Genomic DNA, 17,017 nt, shown 5'->3' with positions numbered 1-17,017 from the left:
AGCTCTGACACCCAGTCTAAAAATCAGAGCATGAATTTAACAAAAGTATACTTTTTGGGTGCCACTTCATCACCCTCCCCTAAAACCGAACAGTCTCTGCCAGTTTAATTTCAGAATAACATTTTACATCAGATGATCATCAGTTTGATTGATTTAAAATACATATTATTACATTTGGGTTCTGTTGTAAGAATGACTTAGGTTCTGGAGATATTGCCTTAAAGGGGACATTCAGATTTGGCACAGCTTCCTAAGTCACAAGCCATGTTAAAAATAATAATTTAAATAATAAATATTAATAATAAAAAGTCAGTGATCCAACAATCACATGATCCTAGTAATACTCTACAAGTGTAAAATAAATGACATGAGAAATAATGAGCCTCTGGTAGATAGGTCATGAAAAAGAAGAACATTGTGTCTTTTTGTATCAAGCAGGAAAAAAAAATAAAAGAAATAATATCGTCCTGTGATTCTTTGCGTGCATGTGTGATACCAAGGCTGAAACAATACATTGTAAAACCCTAAATGGCCTGCATCATGATTGAATACCTTGCAAACAGGCAAGCGAGAGACATGAACTCAAGGTGAAGTAAATGTTAGCTAGGAAAAAGGAACAAAGGAGAAATGTCTAAGAATTTGTGTAACGTTATTAAAAAGGATGGTGGTGGTTGAAAGGGGGGTGTAGTGGCTCATTATATTTGAGAGAACAGGGAAGTTTAAGACCTCAGGGTAATGTGAAAACGAAGTATATCACTGTGAATGACTTCTTAACTCAAGATTCTGACCACTTCTGACCAATTGAACCAAACAAATTTGAACAGATTTTAATTGTCAAAATAACTGACTGTTTTCAGGATATTGTCTTGAAGTCAAGACAAAGCTAACAGAGGAATACTCCAGCTTATTCCCAACTCAATTCCAAGCTGCATTTGTAGCACACAGACAGTTACCACAGTCAATACATTTGACACGTTCCTGGTGCTTAAAAAGGAAAAGAAAACCTGCTGACGCAAAACACATTTATAATTAAAACCAATGGGCAGGTTTTGGGGCTTCTATTACGGGTGTCTTTCAAGCCAGCAGTTTAGCTGCTGTTTTCTGCATCACAATAGTCTGTGATAATTGGTCATTCACTTTAAAGCATGCTGAAGTATTCCTTCAAGTCTGCGTTGAACTCTTACACCACAGTCAAAGGAGTTTTGTGGTGGGTAATCTCGCTTTACTTTTCGCTCTCAGCATTACTTACTCAGCATTTACTTTTCCTTCTCATAGCTTTTACAATCTTCTCAACCTTCTGCGTCAGAAAGGTTCTGCGGAAGAAGCAGGGCGTGATGAAACATGCAGCATGAATCTCCATATAGGCACATTTCACTGCGCAGAAATTGGGTCAGCCACCCGAGCCGTCCAGGTGTAGCCACAAACACATCGGAGCGCAGTGCCCTCGTAAATTACAGCAACGTGATTGCTGACCTAAATAGCACAATAGAAAAAGAACGGTTATCAAATGTCAACACTCTGGTGAGACAGGTGAGAACGCAAACCTTATCAGAAACTGGGAACAGGGGTTCTGTTTGATTTATAATATAAAATTAAGTTTAATTTCATCTTAACATACAAATTTACATGAAAAAAATGCAGCATTTGTGTAGTTACCAACATGTATCAACATGGTACATGAAGAATAAAAAATAAAACAGGAGATACGCAAAGGGAGTCTCGCACATCACAAAGAAAAGAAAGACAGCCACGGTTGAAAACTAAAAGAAAAAGACGTGTTGAAGGCCTCCGATTTGTCTGTATACAGATGAATCACATGGACAAACCTGTGGGCAAATCTGTCCACGAAACGGTGCACCATACAAATATACTACATCATACAACACACACAAACACAGGAATTAGTGACTAGAACAATTGCAAAGTACGTTATTTCTTTATACACATTTTATTTTTAGATTTTTGGATGAATGCAGGTAAAGAAGACTAATTAAGCTCTTTGATGGCCACCTACATCACGCTGATGCATGCATAACTACGGTCCAAGACTTCCATAGATGGTACATGACAAACGACTGTAGACGCCAAGTCTATAAGCATGTTCCCTAAATTTCAATACGGAAATTTTTAAATTGCACATTTCCAGCTTGGACTTTCCCCCTTTCCCAAGGTGCTACAAAGGGTTGTTTGAGCGATGCCACTGAAGAACTACATAGAAAGTGTAAGCATGAAAAACCTTCATTTATAAAAGGCTTAAAGAATCCTCACTTGGTGTAAAGATTCCTCACCAAACTCACAAACGTTTCTTTATGGAACCAAAAGTGGTGCTTTGGCGTCACCTCAAGAACACCGTGTTTTAAAGAGTGTAAAATCAGGCAAATTCCTTCAATACCATCCATTATTATTATTATTACTATTATTGCATAAAAATAATTGTGAATACACCTTCCCAAAACGAGTGTAAAGCCAGGTCAATGTTTTCAGAAGAGCAGATCAACAGTTTCCTTTTCACACAGTACACACATCCAGCTTATCGTAAGGATATTGTGCACAGCTCTACTGAGATGCTTCAAGAAAACTCTCCCGAAAATCTCACCCCATCAGTATTCACTCTAACTACTCACAAGTGCCGATGATTTGCTCATGTTCCCCCTTATGCTAATTCAGTTTTGATTGAACTGCAGCGTATGAGGTGAATAACAAACAGACCACTTTACACAGTGGATCGCAGTGGATTCCAAAAGTCATTCGATAATAATGACGTGGCCAATTTCAGCCTTGAAACATGTCATTCTGGGGACTTTTCTTTACAGGTACAAAAATGCTGCATGTATACGTGTAAAGTGCAGGGATTCTCAAAAAACACAACCAAGCCGTCAGGCCAGTAAAGGTGCTTGAAGGCTCATGAGAAGCGTTTGGTCAGCCATACACACCAAAAAAGAGGCACAAAAGCAGAAGTGGAACCTTTACAATGTTTCATTTTTTTTCTTATTTTTTTTTTAGGTGCTTTCGGTTGAGCAGACTCAATGTCTGAAGCTACTGGAGGAAGTCCTGCTTTTGTCGATGCAGAGTGTACAGTGACAGGCTCTGCTGACAGGGCAGCACACTGCTGTAAAAGTCAGTTCCAAACTAGGTAGAGGATGAGACTTAGCACTTCTCCTACTGTAAAGACACACAGCTGACACACGGCCACAGACGATGGAAGCCGCGTTAGTGGCCTGCTACCTGTTGCTCATGTTGATATACAACACGATAATGAGGATCATGATGCTGATGGTGGTGGTGACTGTGATGAAGGCTACGAGGAAGGCTGTGGTCATCGAGGACGCTTGCGGGTGACAAAGATGAGGACCCGGCGGATGGCAATGAGCCGGTCTTTCAACGAGGTCATGGCCAGGATGGTGAGCTGGGCTCTGCTTTCCAGTGGCAAAACAGCCAACAGCCACCAACACCAAGCTGGTCCACTGGGGTTTCCCTGAAAGAGAAAAATGAGGGAACTTTGTATTAGATCATTATTTCATCATTTACAGCAAATCAGGCAGTAAATGTTAAAACACTGAATTTAACAGTCAGACAGAATAACAATGTAAATGATCAATGATTTAGCATTAGTGAAGGGCCTGAATACTGAATAGGCACTATGATTAACTGCATCAGTAGAATCTACTGTATTCAATTGCGTTTCACTTAATTTGAAGCTCAGATCTGTAGATGCTAACCTGAGACGCCACTGACCAAGTCACAGGTATAATACACATCTAGGGTTAGATTTGGCCAGGGAGAGAGTTAGGTTTTGGGTTGAGGTTAGGATTAGGGCCACGTGAGTGTTAGGACTAGGCACAGAGTTGAGGTTAAACTTTAGTGAGAATTTAGTGCGAACAACTTTTATAGCTGGAGCCGACAGTTCAAGACTTGAGTAGAGAGGGAGGCCAAAAATTAAGTCACGCCCCTCACAATCACGTTTCAGAAAACACAGGGACGATCAAATGGATTCAATAGCCAATAGCCGTGTTTAGGCAGTGTCTTACTTAGAGTTTACAGTTCACCTTAAATAATACAGGCATTACATTCTGGCGCTAGCACTATACTGCAGGAGGAAAGGAAATGGAAAATAATTTAGTATTATTTAGTAAATAAAGTAGACAACTGCCTCAAACATTAAACCACCCTTTGTGGTTTAATGCTTCCTTTGAGTTTACTGGGAATAAATAGCCTATAGTGACCTTGATTATTAAGGCCCCGACCACAAATGAAGCGTGCCACATAGCAGACCCTTTTGTAATGAATCGTGAACAAGTTAGCGCAGCATCCATTCTGAAAACAGCCAAGTTGCTACAACTTCTCCCTTCCCATCTAGAACGCAAGTCACACATCACCACCTAGTGTACCAAACTAGCAATTGTTTAAGCCTTTTGAATGATCCAGGATTAAGGCACACAACAGTGCAATAATATAAAAAAATAAACAAACAGAAATGCATGTCAAACATTAAACAATTAATTAGTCTTCTGAATAAAAAAAATCTTTATAATTTTTTTATAAATGAAATTCTTAAAAGTATTTAGGCAGGATCTGAAGCAATCAAGAAGTAACTGAAGTGTCCCATGTTTAATTCAATTGGTTTAACAGGGGTTTAGGATGCTGCATTTACTGTTATATAAATTCCAAACACTTACACAGTGCCTCCATTTTCATAGGCTCAAAAGTAACAGGACAACTGGCTGATCAGTCATGTGGTAAGTTTGTTGGTGTTATATTTATTCAAACATGGTGATGGCACTGTTACAGCATGGGCATGTACAGCTGCCAGTGGAACCTGCTCACTGGGATTTATTAATGTGACTGCTGATGGAAGTAACAGGATGAATTGTAGAGAGCTCATCTTTCTGCTCAGATTCAGTCAAATGCAGCAATACAGCAATGTGGCGCAATACAGATAAATAATGAGACAAAACATATCACAGACTGTTTAAACTGTTAATGCAGTATTTGTTAAACCCCTGTGACTCTTTGTTTCATTTCAGGGTGCGGTACAACAGCAGATAAAGGAAAAACAAGGTGTCACTGTCAAAAACACTAATAGACATGAATGCATTACCCAAACCTTGGCACCATTTAAGATTATTTTCCCCAAACATTAAGTGGAATTGACCAATCTTCACCTGTGGGTCAGGGTCCTTGGAGGGCAAATGGCCAAAGTGGCTGAGGATCTGGCTCTTCATGTTGTCTTTGAGAGAGGTAAACCAGGCTGTGGCCTGATCATACACGGAGTCATGCAGCTTCAACAGCTCTGTCAGTTCCACGCCCTCCACCTAAAAATGATTCACATACACACTCCAGGTCAGGATGGAAGACCAGTGATCTCGCTCACTCTCCGCCTCACTCGCTCATTCTTCTTACACTCCGCCTCACTCGCTCACTCTTTACCTTCTTGTCCTCCAAGTATTCAATCTTTGCAGTGTTGTAGCCATCTCTCTGACCATGAGACAGCACTTTAAAGCGAGACACGCCAATGGTGTCCACCACAGAGCGCCCATCGGGGAAGAACTTCACATCTCTCACCTCCAGCATGCAGCCATAGTCAGCAAACCTAGCAGCCAAACACAGCTGTGGGTTAGACAAATTGCTAGCCCAAAGTTTATGCACCATTATACTATTTTTACCATTATACAGCTTCCCAGTCATTTGAAAATCTACAACTTTGTTGATCAGGCTTGACCCAAAAATGACACTGAAACCTCTGAAGTTGCACAGAACCAGTAAATTGTCATTTTACATTTGCACCCTCCTTGTTTTAATATTCTTGAAAGATGAGAGTTTATCCAGCTTTTGTTGGAGAACCTGCCTCTGCAGTCCAGGGAAGGCTTTCTTCTAGATTTTAGAGCATTCACGAAATGATTTGATTGCATTCAGCAACAAGAGCATTAGATCCCAACTCATCCCAAAAGTATTGGAAGGAGAACCATGATTCCAGAGAACAGCTCAACGCCTGGCATTAGGCATGGCGCCAACAGGTTACGGTTTATCTATTCTACAAGCTGTGGGGGTGTGCGAACATTTGCACATCTGTGTTTGCATTCAGCTACTTTAAGTTGCACCCATTGCTTTCTTTAGAAGTGGTGTCTGCAGAACATTTGGACATAGTGTATAGGTCTATAAAATCATAAGCTTACAAGAACTATACATTTCATACTTGAGACGGTTTTCCAAATTTTATTCAACCATGGTGTCAGACTGGCTTACCCTTTAAGTTCATCAGAAATGCACATGCCGAACTGCTTTGTTCCCGTCTCCATAGCCCGGCGAATCATCAGTCTATAGCGAGGTTCAAACACATGCAGCGGGCAGGGGATCGTAGGAAATGCCATTGTGCAGACAAAGATAGGCACTTCCAGATTCAAGCTGGATGGAGAAATTTGAGTAAAAGAATTGTATTATTACAAACAAGCAAAACCACTCTTTCCTATACCGCCCCATCCATCCATCTATCTATGAGAGTCAAATTTGTCAAAGTCTCTGAAGGTGTTAAAAAGGTACAATCAATTTGACTCACTTTGACAGTTCCTTCATTTCTTCTTCGTGCACTTTCCTCCTCTCCGCCAGCTCCTCACTCAGATAGCGCTGAAGCACCTCCTCCATTAAAAAAGTCTTATTGTATCCTCTAGTGGCCAGATACTGCAAATACAACCAAAGAGACATTCTAATCATCAACCAGCAGTATTTCTCAAGTAACCCACAGAACATGGTCCAGCAGTTTTGTTTTTCTGGCAGATGTTCACAAGACTACATTGCAAAATTGACTTTTCCAGATTAAAACTGGAAAAGATTTTAGCCTTCAAACTTTTTTCATAATGGCATAGTTGGAAAGGTATTTTATGGTGATGATGGACAACATCTTAAAAGTAAATCTTTATAGCACACTGTTATTTAGTAACCTACACAGATGACAATGTGTCTCCATGCATATACATATATTGTACCAGAATCAGAAAGAAAAGAGGAGAGATTGTGAGGAAGGACAGGAAAAGGAAGACAACAACAGTTTAACAGAAACATACTTCAGAAAGGTTTTCCTTGCACAGAGGGCAGTTGGGGTTGTGGTCCAGGCAGCGCTCCAAACACTTGAGGCAGAACATGTGTCCACAGGGAGTGGTGACAGGCTCATAAAATAATCTAGAAAAGAATGGAGGTGAAAATTACATCATGCTGTGTCTACAAAATCAATAAACCTGGCAAATTAAGAGTTTTAAATAGTATACAAGGTTTTAAGCTTGTACAAGTTCTTCATTTACCTCATGCACAAAGAGCACTCCATATCTGAACTGTCCAGGAGCTGAGATGGTACATCCCTTTTGCCACTTAAGACTGGAGGAGTCTGGGACGAGCAGGCTGGATCTGAGAGAGAACATCACAGCAAAAGACAAACAAAGTGAGAGATCTGCTTCGGTTTGTCTTTACTAGGCCATCCTGCAGCTACTGGCTCTCATACCTTGCTTAAGAAGCTTGCTTGGGGGCCCAAAGGCATTGACATCACCAGGACACTTCCTCTTAAGACCTGCAGGTACAGGCAGTGAGGAGATGACAGCTGCCAGGTTCTTAGAGTCTTCTAAGCTGCCATCAGGCTGGTTAAAGGATGAGGAACTGCCACTGTCGCATGCTTTACTGCTACGGAGTGTGGAGTCCTGTGAGATGAAGGCGGCACAGCAATTTTAGATGTGAATATTTAAGGTAAAAAAAAACAAAAAACAAAAAAACATCAGTACAATTCAGTCTTTACTGACTGTAGGATGTAGGGTATGTATGTAGGGTATTCTCCTGCACATTAGTGTGCTTTGCCAGACACACAAAATTATATGTTAACTTAAACAGAAGTTTATTATTATTATTATTATTATTATTAATTATTAGTATTATTATCATAAGTAGAAGAACTGGAATATTTGAGCATTTGTGGCTTTGCCACCAGTCATTCTTCAAATTGGTGACACCTGTGTGGATATGCGAGTGAGTCTGTGAACTCACCTTGGAGCAGCTGGCTCTTGCTCCATCTCTGGGCAGAGAAGAGTGAAGCGAGCTGAGGAGAGATAAAGGTTTGATGCGAGGGCCGGAGCCTGTGGCCTGAAACGGATGTAAAGGCGTGTCCAGACCATCATCCTCAAAAACCGAAGAGAACATCTCACACAAGATCTGTAGAAGGAGAGACGGAGCAAACACAGCAGAACAGTTACTCACAGCAAATCTAAAAGGGGACAACCTGACTAGAAACAGTCAGAAAACCAAGACCTCATTTAGCCCTGGACACTTTATGTGACTAGCATATGAAGGTACATGCATTTACACTTGATAGTCAAACGCATCTTCGGGTAGTAAGACTAAAATCCAATTTGGAAGAATATGCAAATTCACCCACTGCACAGCAATTATTACTGGTGTTTTCGTTGTACTGGGAGGGGTTGTGCATGACGAATGCGTCTTGGAGAGGCAGATGTGTTTTCACTGCTATAACATGGCTCAAGGGCATCTCAGACCACCTCCTGAAGTGTGATTTGGGTGTGTTTACACTTGGATTTTATTGTAGCTTGGTACTATCCAGATATAATCCTGATACTCAAGATGCATGAAGTGACCAGGTGTAAACGGGGTCTGAGAAACCAGTGCATCTCATTAGCAACAGCAGCAGTGATTATAGCTTAAATCAAATCAAACCACTTAATTATTCAACCTATTTAGCTTATCAATCAAGACCTGTCCAAACTATATTCACATTTGCTGTGTAGTTCCAGTGCAGATTTAAAGTATACACTCACCAATTAGCACTGTGCAAACAATGACATGGAAAAATATTAAAAGGCTCAAAAATGTGACGGCAATGACTGTTGCCTGTAATTTGTCCATACAGGGTTTGACTAAACGTTAACCTGGTGGCTATATGTTTCCATTTCTGGTTAGCTACTTAAGCCTCATAGCTCCAGTGCAAAACTGAAGAAGCAATCTTCACACACAAAACATGTCTTGGCTGATAAACTATTTGTATTAAGAACTCAATTAACACATCATCACAGTGTTTAGTAACCAAATAAACTGAAAATTGGAAAATTAAACATAAAATATTCCAAATCACAGAGAATGAATTCTTTCCATGTTTACCTTCTGTGCTTCCATTTTGACAGATGTCCAGTCTGGTTTTAACGCTACACAATACAAGAACTCCTGTAAGGCCTCTTCCCTGCGATTAGCACCGCATATGGCCTTGGCCTTGATGAAATGAGCCTGGTAACAAATAATACAAAAATTAATGCAAGAAGGTTGATCAATGGGCACGACTAAACCACAAACGCTGCATTTTAAAAGACAATATAAAAAAGGTGGCAAATTGGGCTGGATGATGCTGCTTAAACATTTTTGCAAAAGTACTCCCAAAATAAACATCTGAAACCATATAGAGAAACGTTAAAATATTGGGGTCAAGATCAGTAATACGTACAGTTTATGGTACACAATATTCTGTTACTCAAATTACTGTCCAGACAAAGCAAGCCAGTGTGCACCAGTCTTCCAAACCAATCTGCACAATCACTTTGTCTAATAGCTTTCAGTGTGGCTTGTAACTGAGCACAGCTCGTCATGCCACTTTTTTTTTACACCATCAAGCTTGAGACATGCGTGTAACTTCCGCAAAAGTTCTGTTGCGAAAATATAAGCGTAAGATTCGATACCTTTGCCGAGGTTGGCTGGAGCCGACACATGCTGTCCCCATCCTGGATCGCTTGGCTAAAATTCTTCATGTCCATATGCAGCTCGGCTCTCTGTGCCAGCAGCTTACATGTAGAGGGTGCTGTGGGAGAAAAAAAAAAAGAAATGCTGTCAAAACTGATCAAGGTGCAGTGCATGAAATTCCTCACAGGTAATTTTGTGGAAAGGTTTTCGCCTTCTCTACTCCATTAGATTAAAATGGAAAACCTAGTGAAAGATAAAGCAGGCCTTACAACCAAATGTTTTGGCATTAAGCTCCTAGCTTTGTATTGTTAGCAATGTTAGTTGTACCTGCTCAATAGATCAGTCAAGACTAGTCTATGTTCAACGTTAACAATCCTGCTTGAGAGACAAAAATACAGCAAGAATACGACATCGCAATACAAAAGTGTCACAGTACTTTTATAAATTGAGGGGGTGTATGTCCAGTTAAGTGTTTATTACTCTAAAAAGCTTGTTGTAACAATCTGTGACCGAGATGCAGACATAGACGACCCCTAGGGCCTGTTTACACCTGGCACCCCTGTTGGTGTTTTGTATCCAGATAGTATCAGGATTTACTTTGGCCAGATTCTGTTTATACTGGTCATTAAAATTCATTCACAGTGTGACCACATAGGATCCGATTTTACTTTCCAGTATATAATAAAATTCCACCAATACGCAAATAATTTAGTTTGTACTTCCCGTAAACATATTCAGTATCCAGTCACTGTCAACAGGGCAGCTAAGAGTTTAGAGTAATAGCGGGGGGTTCTACAATGCAGTGGAACAACAGATTGGTTCTCACATCCATGTAACGGTTCTGTCAAAAAATTCGACAGACTACTAACAGCAACAAACTCTGTATTACTGCCCTCATCTACTAGAAATCCTCCCACAAACACAGTGAAAAAGAGCAAGATATATAGAAGCCAAGATCCACAGAACTCATTATTCATAACTTTTTTTTTTTCTTTTTTTTTTTTTCATCGAAACAGTCTTTGACCATCTCTGAAGGCGGTTTAAGTGAGCCAATCGTAGAACACCGTGTGTTTTGGGCTTGTCATACGGACGTGTGGAATCTGAACGTGATCAGATCACCAAAAACACTGTTTATGTTAGGTGTAAACTCTCCTAGACGCAGCAATCTCCAAGAACAAGGCGAACCAACTTATCAACACACTCAAGAGATGACCGCTAGTGTCGCACAGTCAAAAGTTGCCAAAAAGGTAATGAATGAAAGTGAATAGGTACAAATGTGCAAACACTGACATGGACGTGAAGGCAAATGCTAGCAAGCTTTATTTGAGAAAAAACACATTCAAACCTTGGAGTATTTAGCAAAAAAGCTTGCATGCTAGCAATGTAGGGTACATGCAACATGGTCTGGCTAAACTAGGCCTGTTATGTAAAGTGTCCCAATTAATGCAAGACATGTGTAGGGGAATCAACCCAGACTAAAAGTGAAAATCTGTTTCTGGTTATATTTTTGGCATGCTTCAAAATTAAAAATTGCTGTCCATCTCTCTTCCCAGGTCAGGCTGATACACAAACACTTATAAAATGTGGAAATAGCAACTGGATTCACCTGGTGTAGTAGGTAGACTGACCGTAACTTGTGCTGGGCTGAAGATGCAGTAAAATGTATTTTACTGATCCTTGGTATTCTACAAGCATTAATATTAGCCACAGAACATAATTAGGTTAATTAAGCTCTTATGTCAGGTGCATGCTTTTCCTTATTAGGTATCCTTTCTTGTTTGGCACTTTGCACCTTTAGTACAGGTTTTTTTTTTTTAAAACCATTTGCTTGAATCCTACAGATCTACTGTTATAAGCACAGTTACTAGCGGTAACTGCATACTAAATTAACAAAACAAACAACAAAATAGACAGCACTGGTTTGAATGATCAGTCAAATGTAAACAGTTATGCCAATCCCAATAATGGTTTAAGATCACTGTACATTCCTAATTTAAACCACTGTACTTGATAAACTGGGCTGGCAGGTGCATGGATTTCATGATCGTAGAATATCAACAAATGGGTCATGCCAACTCAAGCCAGACAAGGTACAGTATAATTCTGTCCGTCTCTAGCGCATTTGTACTTTGTCTTCCAATTAAGGTTGTTTCTGCCACAGTCTTCGTGACCTACAGGCTGCCCCAGTTACCAACGCTGCGCTAAACTGATGAAATGTTCTGAGCAACTTAAAAGGAATTTAAACTAATGAAATATTCATTAACTTTCCTTAGGTCTCTTACTTTTATGCCGCAACACACACCAAACCATATCAAATCTTGGTCTCTGAGACCTATCGCTCATAAGTAACAGTGTATTTATAGCTGCTATTGTACACCTGGAATCCAGGTCATCAAAAACGAGACCAGCCCTCTATGGCTGCTGTAGCGTTTTATAACTGCCTGAGAAAAGGGCTAATGTAAATCCTCTTCACAGACCACACAAGGCTGTCTTTATCCGGGTGTTCACTTCTATTAGCCCTGCTGAAACGTGACCCTGTGTGACTAATGGAGAAACCTGTGTCATCGCATTGGGCATCCATGGGGATCGACAATGCATGAGTCCTCAGACAAATACCCTTCAAACTAGTTCTCAGATGGCTACCAAAAGATAGCAATACACTCCGAAAACATAAAAGGTGGAGGGGATAAGAAAACCCTGTAATAAACCTAGTCTAAAAGCACTTACATACACACACTGTGGTGTTAGCTGTGTGTTTCTTCTTGTGGGGTATTCAAGTAGTTTAGACACGACTTTAGATGCTCATCAGCCAAGTGCATCAGATAAAGATTTAGTAGATTCCCTTCCTACATTTAATAGACTGCTTTTCTTCAAGCTAGAAATATTAGCCAAAATAGCTAAAGAACTTTGACAAAGATGTGAAAAATAGCAATATATGATGTAGCTTATGCATCAGCGTAATCTTAGCACAAGAAAACCCATCTTTTTCTATGTAGGGACACCCAAAAAAAATAAAATAAATAAAAATAAAAATAAAAAATAAAAAACACACGCACAAGGCAACTTTACAGGTGATTGTACACTTCCAATGGAGGTCAATGTAAAAATGTGTTATTCCAAGTCATTTTGGGAGTATTTCTATTGGTTCACTTATCCTACAGTTTGACACAATGGAGATACAAGGATTTTTGGAGCGACAGTGCCAATATTTAAAACGCTGTATTGCAGAGAAAGCAAAAGAAGAAAGCAAGCTCTCTGACATTAGCATGTTGCTGTGCCAATCCCAGAGATCTCTTGAATCTAGTGGCTGGTAAGTCATGTAAAAGTAGGACACCCAGATGGGATCTTTAATGAAAAAGCCGACCTGTTTTACATCGATGCTGCCAATGATTAAAAAAGCAACAAGTGTGCTTCCACACAAACTCTGCTGTCCTCATTAGTGAAAACAGAACACGGCTCAAAGGTTGGTCACTCAGTCAACGAGTGTTTTAGTGTGAAAGGCTCTGCTGCCATTTCTTTCCCCAGGCAGCAGAGGGAGAGAGAAACAGGGCCAGACTGTGGGCCAGCTAAGAGTGTGAGCTGAGCATATGTGTTTACTCCCCGGCTGCCTTCGCAGCATGTTGAGATATGAGACAAACCGCCAAAACGAACACCCACGCCGGCTGCATCAGTGTAGGAAGTGAGAGACCAGGAGAGAAAAATCAGCCAACGTTTTGATTCATAATGCTGGAACGCTGCAAGTCTTTGTGGCTTTGGCTAGGCCATACAAAACACAGGCATGACACTGCTTACTGAACCCAAAGACTTTCTTCTTTGCTCTCTTCCTCCAACATGAAGAATCTGTCAATGTTAATTCTGTTTCTCTCTGCACCAACAACGCCCCCCCACATACACATCCAACTCCCTTACATAAACGGGTCAGAACACAGGGCCTTGCGGGCAAAATTAGGTCAGACGCAGGCAGCTGGCTGTGCAGGGCTGGATAGGGGCACTAATCAAAAGTACACCAAGTCCCAGCCAACTCCACCTTGCTTTTGACCCCTTTTCTCACTCATAATTAATGAGCAGCACCAACATCACTGAATGTACTTCTTTACAAGCCCCAGTCATCGGATTACAGACAGGCCACAGACAGCAGGGCATTCGTCTGACGTTATGCTATTTAAGTAAGCCAGGGGGCTCCTAAACACATTTATAGACAGTGGACTGCTAATTAGGTCTCCAACATACAGCTCAGTGGTCAGGCCTGATCCATTACTTAGCACACTGATGCTCATTAGACCTTTTCATACCATCACAATAATGTGGATGTCTTTAGAGCTAATGATCAGATGGACTGACCTAGTCATTACACTGCTCCTAAATCCGTCCATGTCTTACAGACTTTTGGTAGATTGGGGTGTGTGGGATTGGCCAGCTTCATCCTTACACCCGGACTGTTTTTTTTTTTATTTGGAGAATATAAAAAAATTAAACCTATAAAATAGTAAAACATAAAATAGTTGCCAGTGTAATAATAATAGAGGGGAGACTTTCAGGCAGCAGAGAGAGCTCAATGTCGCCCCCTGTAGGTGTTGCATAACTGCCACTAGTTAAAAGTAGGTCAGTCGCCCCAATTATAAAACAAATCGCCACCGCTGGGTTAAAACATGGCTGAAAAAACACAGAAACCAATTTCACACACACACACAACCATGTACCAGAGCAACTCTTACCCAGTTCCACCGCCTTGTTGTACTTTTCCAGGGCGCTGGGGAGCTCCTGCTTTTTCCACAAGATCTCCCCTTCCAGCCAGCATCTTCTGGACTTGCTCTCAGCGTCGAACCACTTGTCCAGCAGACCGCTGAGAACAACATTAGCCCTGAGGCCGTTGCTGGCGTTAACTTTAGTGACTTTCGAGCGGCACGACTTGCACTGCTTCACCGCAGGGTCCTCCAGGCAGCGCTTGCAGAACGTGTGGCCGCACTCCAAGGTCGTGGGATCGACCAGTAAACACCTGCAGAGGCGGCAGGAGAAGAGGTCAAGCGGCTGCTGCTGTTGCTGCTGGTGGTCCTCTTCGTCCGAGTCGTCGGCGCCGCCACTACTACTGCTGCTGCCGCCGCCGCTCGGCTTCCAGCCCTCGCCGAGCTCCTTGAGGCGGACAGCCCGGGCGATGCTCTCCACTAGCAGCCCGAGCTCGTCGGGACGCAGCCGGCGGACCTGCGCCGCGGCTCGGTACGAGTCCAGCGCCTCGGAGATGCGGCCGCATTTGGTCAGAACGTCCGCCTTCCGCAGGCACAACCCGCGGTCAGGCTGCCGGAGCTCGGTCAGCTGCGACGAATAAATCTCGACGGCCAGGTCGTAATCACCAGCCCGGCAAGCCTCCTCGGCCACCTCCAGCATTTCTGGACAGAGGCCCGGGGCACTCGGGTTGGACAACTCGTGCTGCTGGAAGTGCTCGGCATGACTTTGTTGGAGGCTGGCGTCCATTTTTACTTAAGTTTGAAGCACAAATATGGTTTTATAAATACATAAATAAACAAAAAAAAAAACAGAATTAGTGCCGAGTGTAAAAGTTTCTAGCTAGGTACCGATCTTCGGTTGGCAGTTTTCAGTCAGCCGGTGAAGGCTCCCTTTAGCCCAGAGCTAACCTCATCTAACCTCGCCTCACACCACACCACACTACCGGGGGCTACCTGACCCCGACTTAAACGGGTCTTAATGATATGAACACCTGAAGAAACATCTACACCAGTGAAATCGCACAACACAGCGGAAGCCATGAGAGTCTCTACGCGCAGGCTAAACTCAGCCGGGAGTGTGTTGTGACCGGAGTCGTAGGCCCTCCTGGACGCCCAGCATAGCTATTCCACATCGAGGCGACCCGGTCCAGCACTCACCGGAGCTTTTCAACACAACTGCAAGGGTTCAGTAAAGTCGCTAAACGGAAAAACACAAAAAATAAATAAATAAAGGCAGCGGGAAAGTCTTAGTCTTAGTGTTTTGAGCCGAAAGGCTAAAGGTCTCCGTCTCTGCTAAGCTATAAACACACACAGGAATTGCACGCGACGCTGCTGCCGACGCGACGTCCAACGATTTTAACGGTCGCTCCGACTCTTCACGACGGTCTGAACGAGAAGGAGAGCTTCTCTCTGGGAAAACAACCCGGGGGCTGGGTAAGACGGGCGTCTTAGTGTTTTATATAAGAGCCGAGGTCTCCGGCAAACTGCACTTTGCGTAATCCGGCGAACTCCCCTCTTCCTCTCAGGACCTGCGCCGAGTTTTGTTTCTCTAGTCGTCGGTCTCTCCCCGCCGGTGTTTTTCGGAAGCTCCGGGCTCCCATCCTAAACGGCGCGGGTACCGGCACGGCGAAGTCGACTCACACGAAATACCGAGGAAACATGATTACTTTTGGGAAATCTGAATGGACGGACCTCGGCCACCGTCCTCCTCGTTCAGTAGCTACAAAAACACGAAGCGCTCTCGCCCGCCCACTACTGGACAACGTAAGGGGCACGTGACGTGAACGGCACGCAGCCATTGGTGCGCTATGTGGCCCGCTTATATAATGACACAGGCAGTTGTGTAATAGCGCTGGGATGTTCGACTCAGTGCAGCGAACCGACTCCCTTGAACTGAGCGTTTCGACCACTCGGTTGAATGAGACTTGCTGAGACTTGCTCGGTTGAATCTGATCCACTATAGCTACTAATATGAAAAACAGGTAGAAAAGGAAGTCGTATATAAAAACTTTTTAAACCTTTCCTGTTTAGTTTCCTACACCACACAGAGAAATGTGTCCTCTGCATTTAACCCATCTGTGGTAGTGAACACACACACACACACACAAGTGAACTAGGGGCAGTGAGTACACACACCTCCAGAGCGGTGGGCAGCCAACTCCAGCACCCAGGGAGCAGAGAGGGTAAAGGGCCTTGCTCAAGGGCCCAACAGTGGCAGCTTGCCAAGCCTGGGAATCGAACCCACAACCTTGTTATCGACAGCCCGGCGCTCTAACCGCTGAGCCACCACTCAGTCTACCGCACTGTGGACCTAGTAAGGGTGTAAGCTAAAGATTAGGCATATCTTGTTTTTTTAATTTATGATTATTTTGTGTGTAATTCGCAGAGTAACGGGTTAAAGGTAAGGGCGAGGGTGAGAAAGAAGAGAGATAGAGGAAGACACATGTTAACATATATAGGAATTACATGTGCACACGAAGACAGACATAGACATGCAGGCATACCTACACAGACAGCACTATACACAGCACCGATGGGCAGGACTGCACCAGAGACAGCGAGCCACATTATCCACCATC

General features: G+C 42.5%; 1 protein-coding gene across 1 annotated transcript; it reads right to left on the bottom strand.

Annotated features, from left to right (window-relative positions):
- Positions 1-1,574: 1,574 nt before the first annotated feature.
- On the bottom strand, positions 1,575-16,150 carry lonrf2 (LON peptidase N-terminal domain and ring finger 2). The gene is made up of 12 exons (XM_072657547.1): positions 14,433-16,150; positions 9,717-9,835; positions 9,148-9,270; positions 8,023-8,187; positions 7,490-7,682; positions 7,293-7,395; positions 7,059-7,173; positions 6,554-6,675; positions 6,244-6,402; positions 5,428-5,590; positions 5,163-5,312; positions 1,575-3,475 (listed from the first exon to the last, which is right to left on the bottom strand). Exons 1-12 carry the CDS (start codon positions 15,184-15,186, stop codon positions 3,317-3,319), a joined length of 2,325 nt encoding a protein of 774 aa, XP_072513648.1. The 5' UTR covers positions 15,187-16,150; the 3' UTR covers positions 1,575-3,316.
- Between the last annotated feature and the right edge of the window lie 867 nt (positions 16,151-17,017).

This window comes from Salminus brasiliensis, chromosome 15 (assembly GCF_030463535.1).
Source record: "Salminus brasiliensis chromosome 15, fSalBra1.hap2, whole genome shotgun sequence".
Classification (NCBI taxonomy): Eukaryota; Metazoa; Chordata; class Actinopteri; order Characiformes; family Bryconidae; genus Salminus; species Salminus brasiliensis.
The sequence above is the reverse complement of the archived record's forward strand: the minus strand, read 5'-3'. Positions and strand labels throughout refer to the sequence as shown.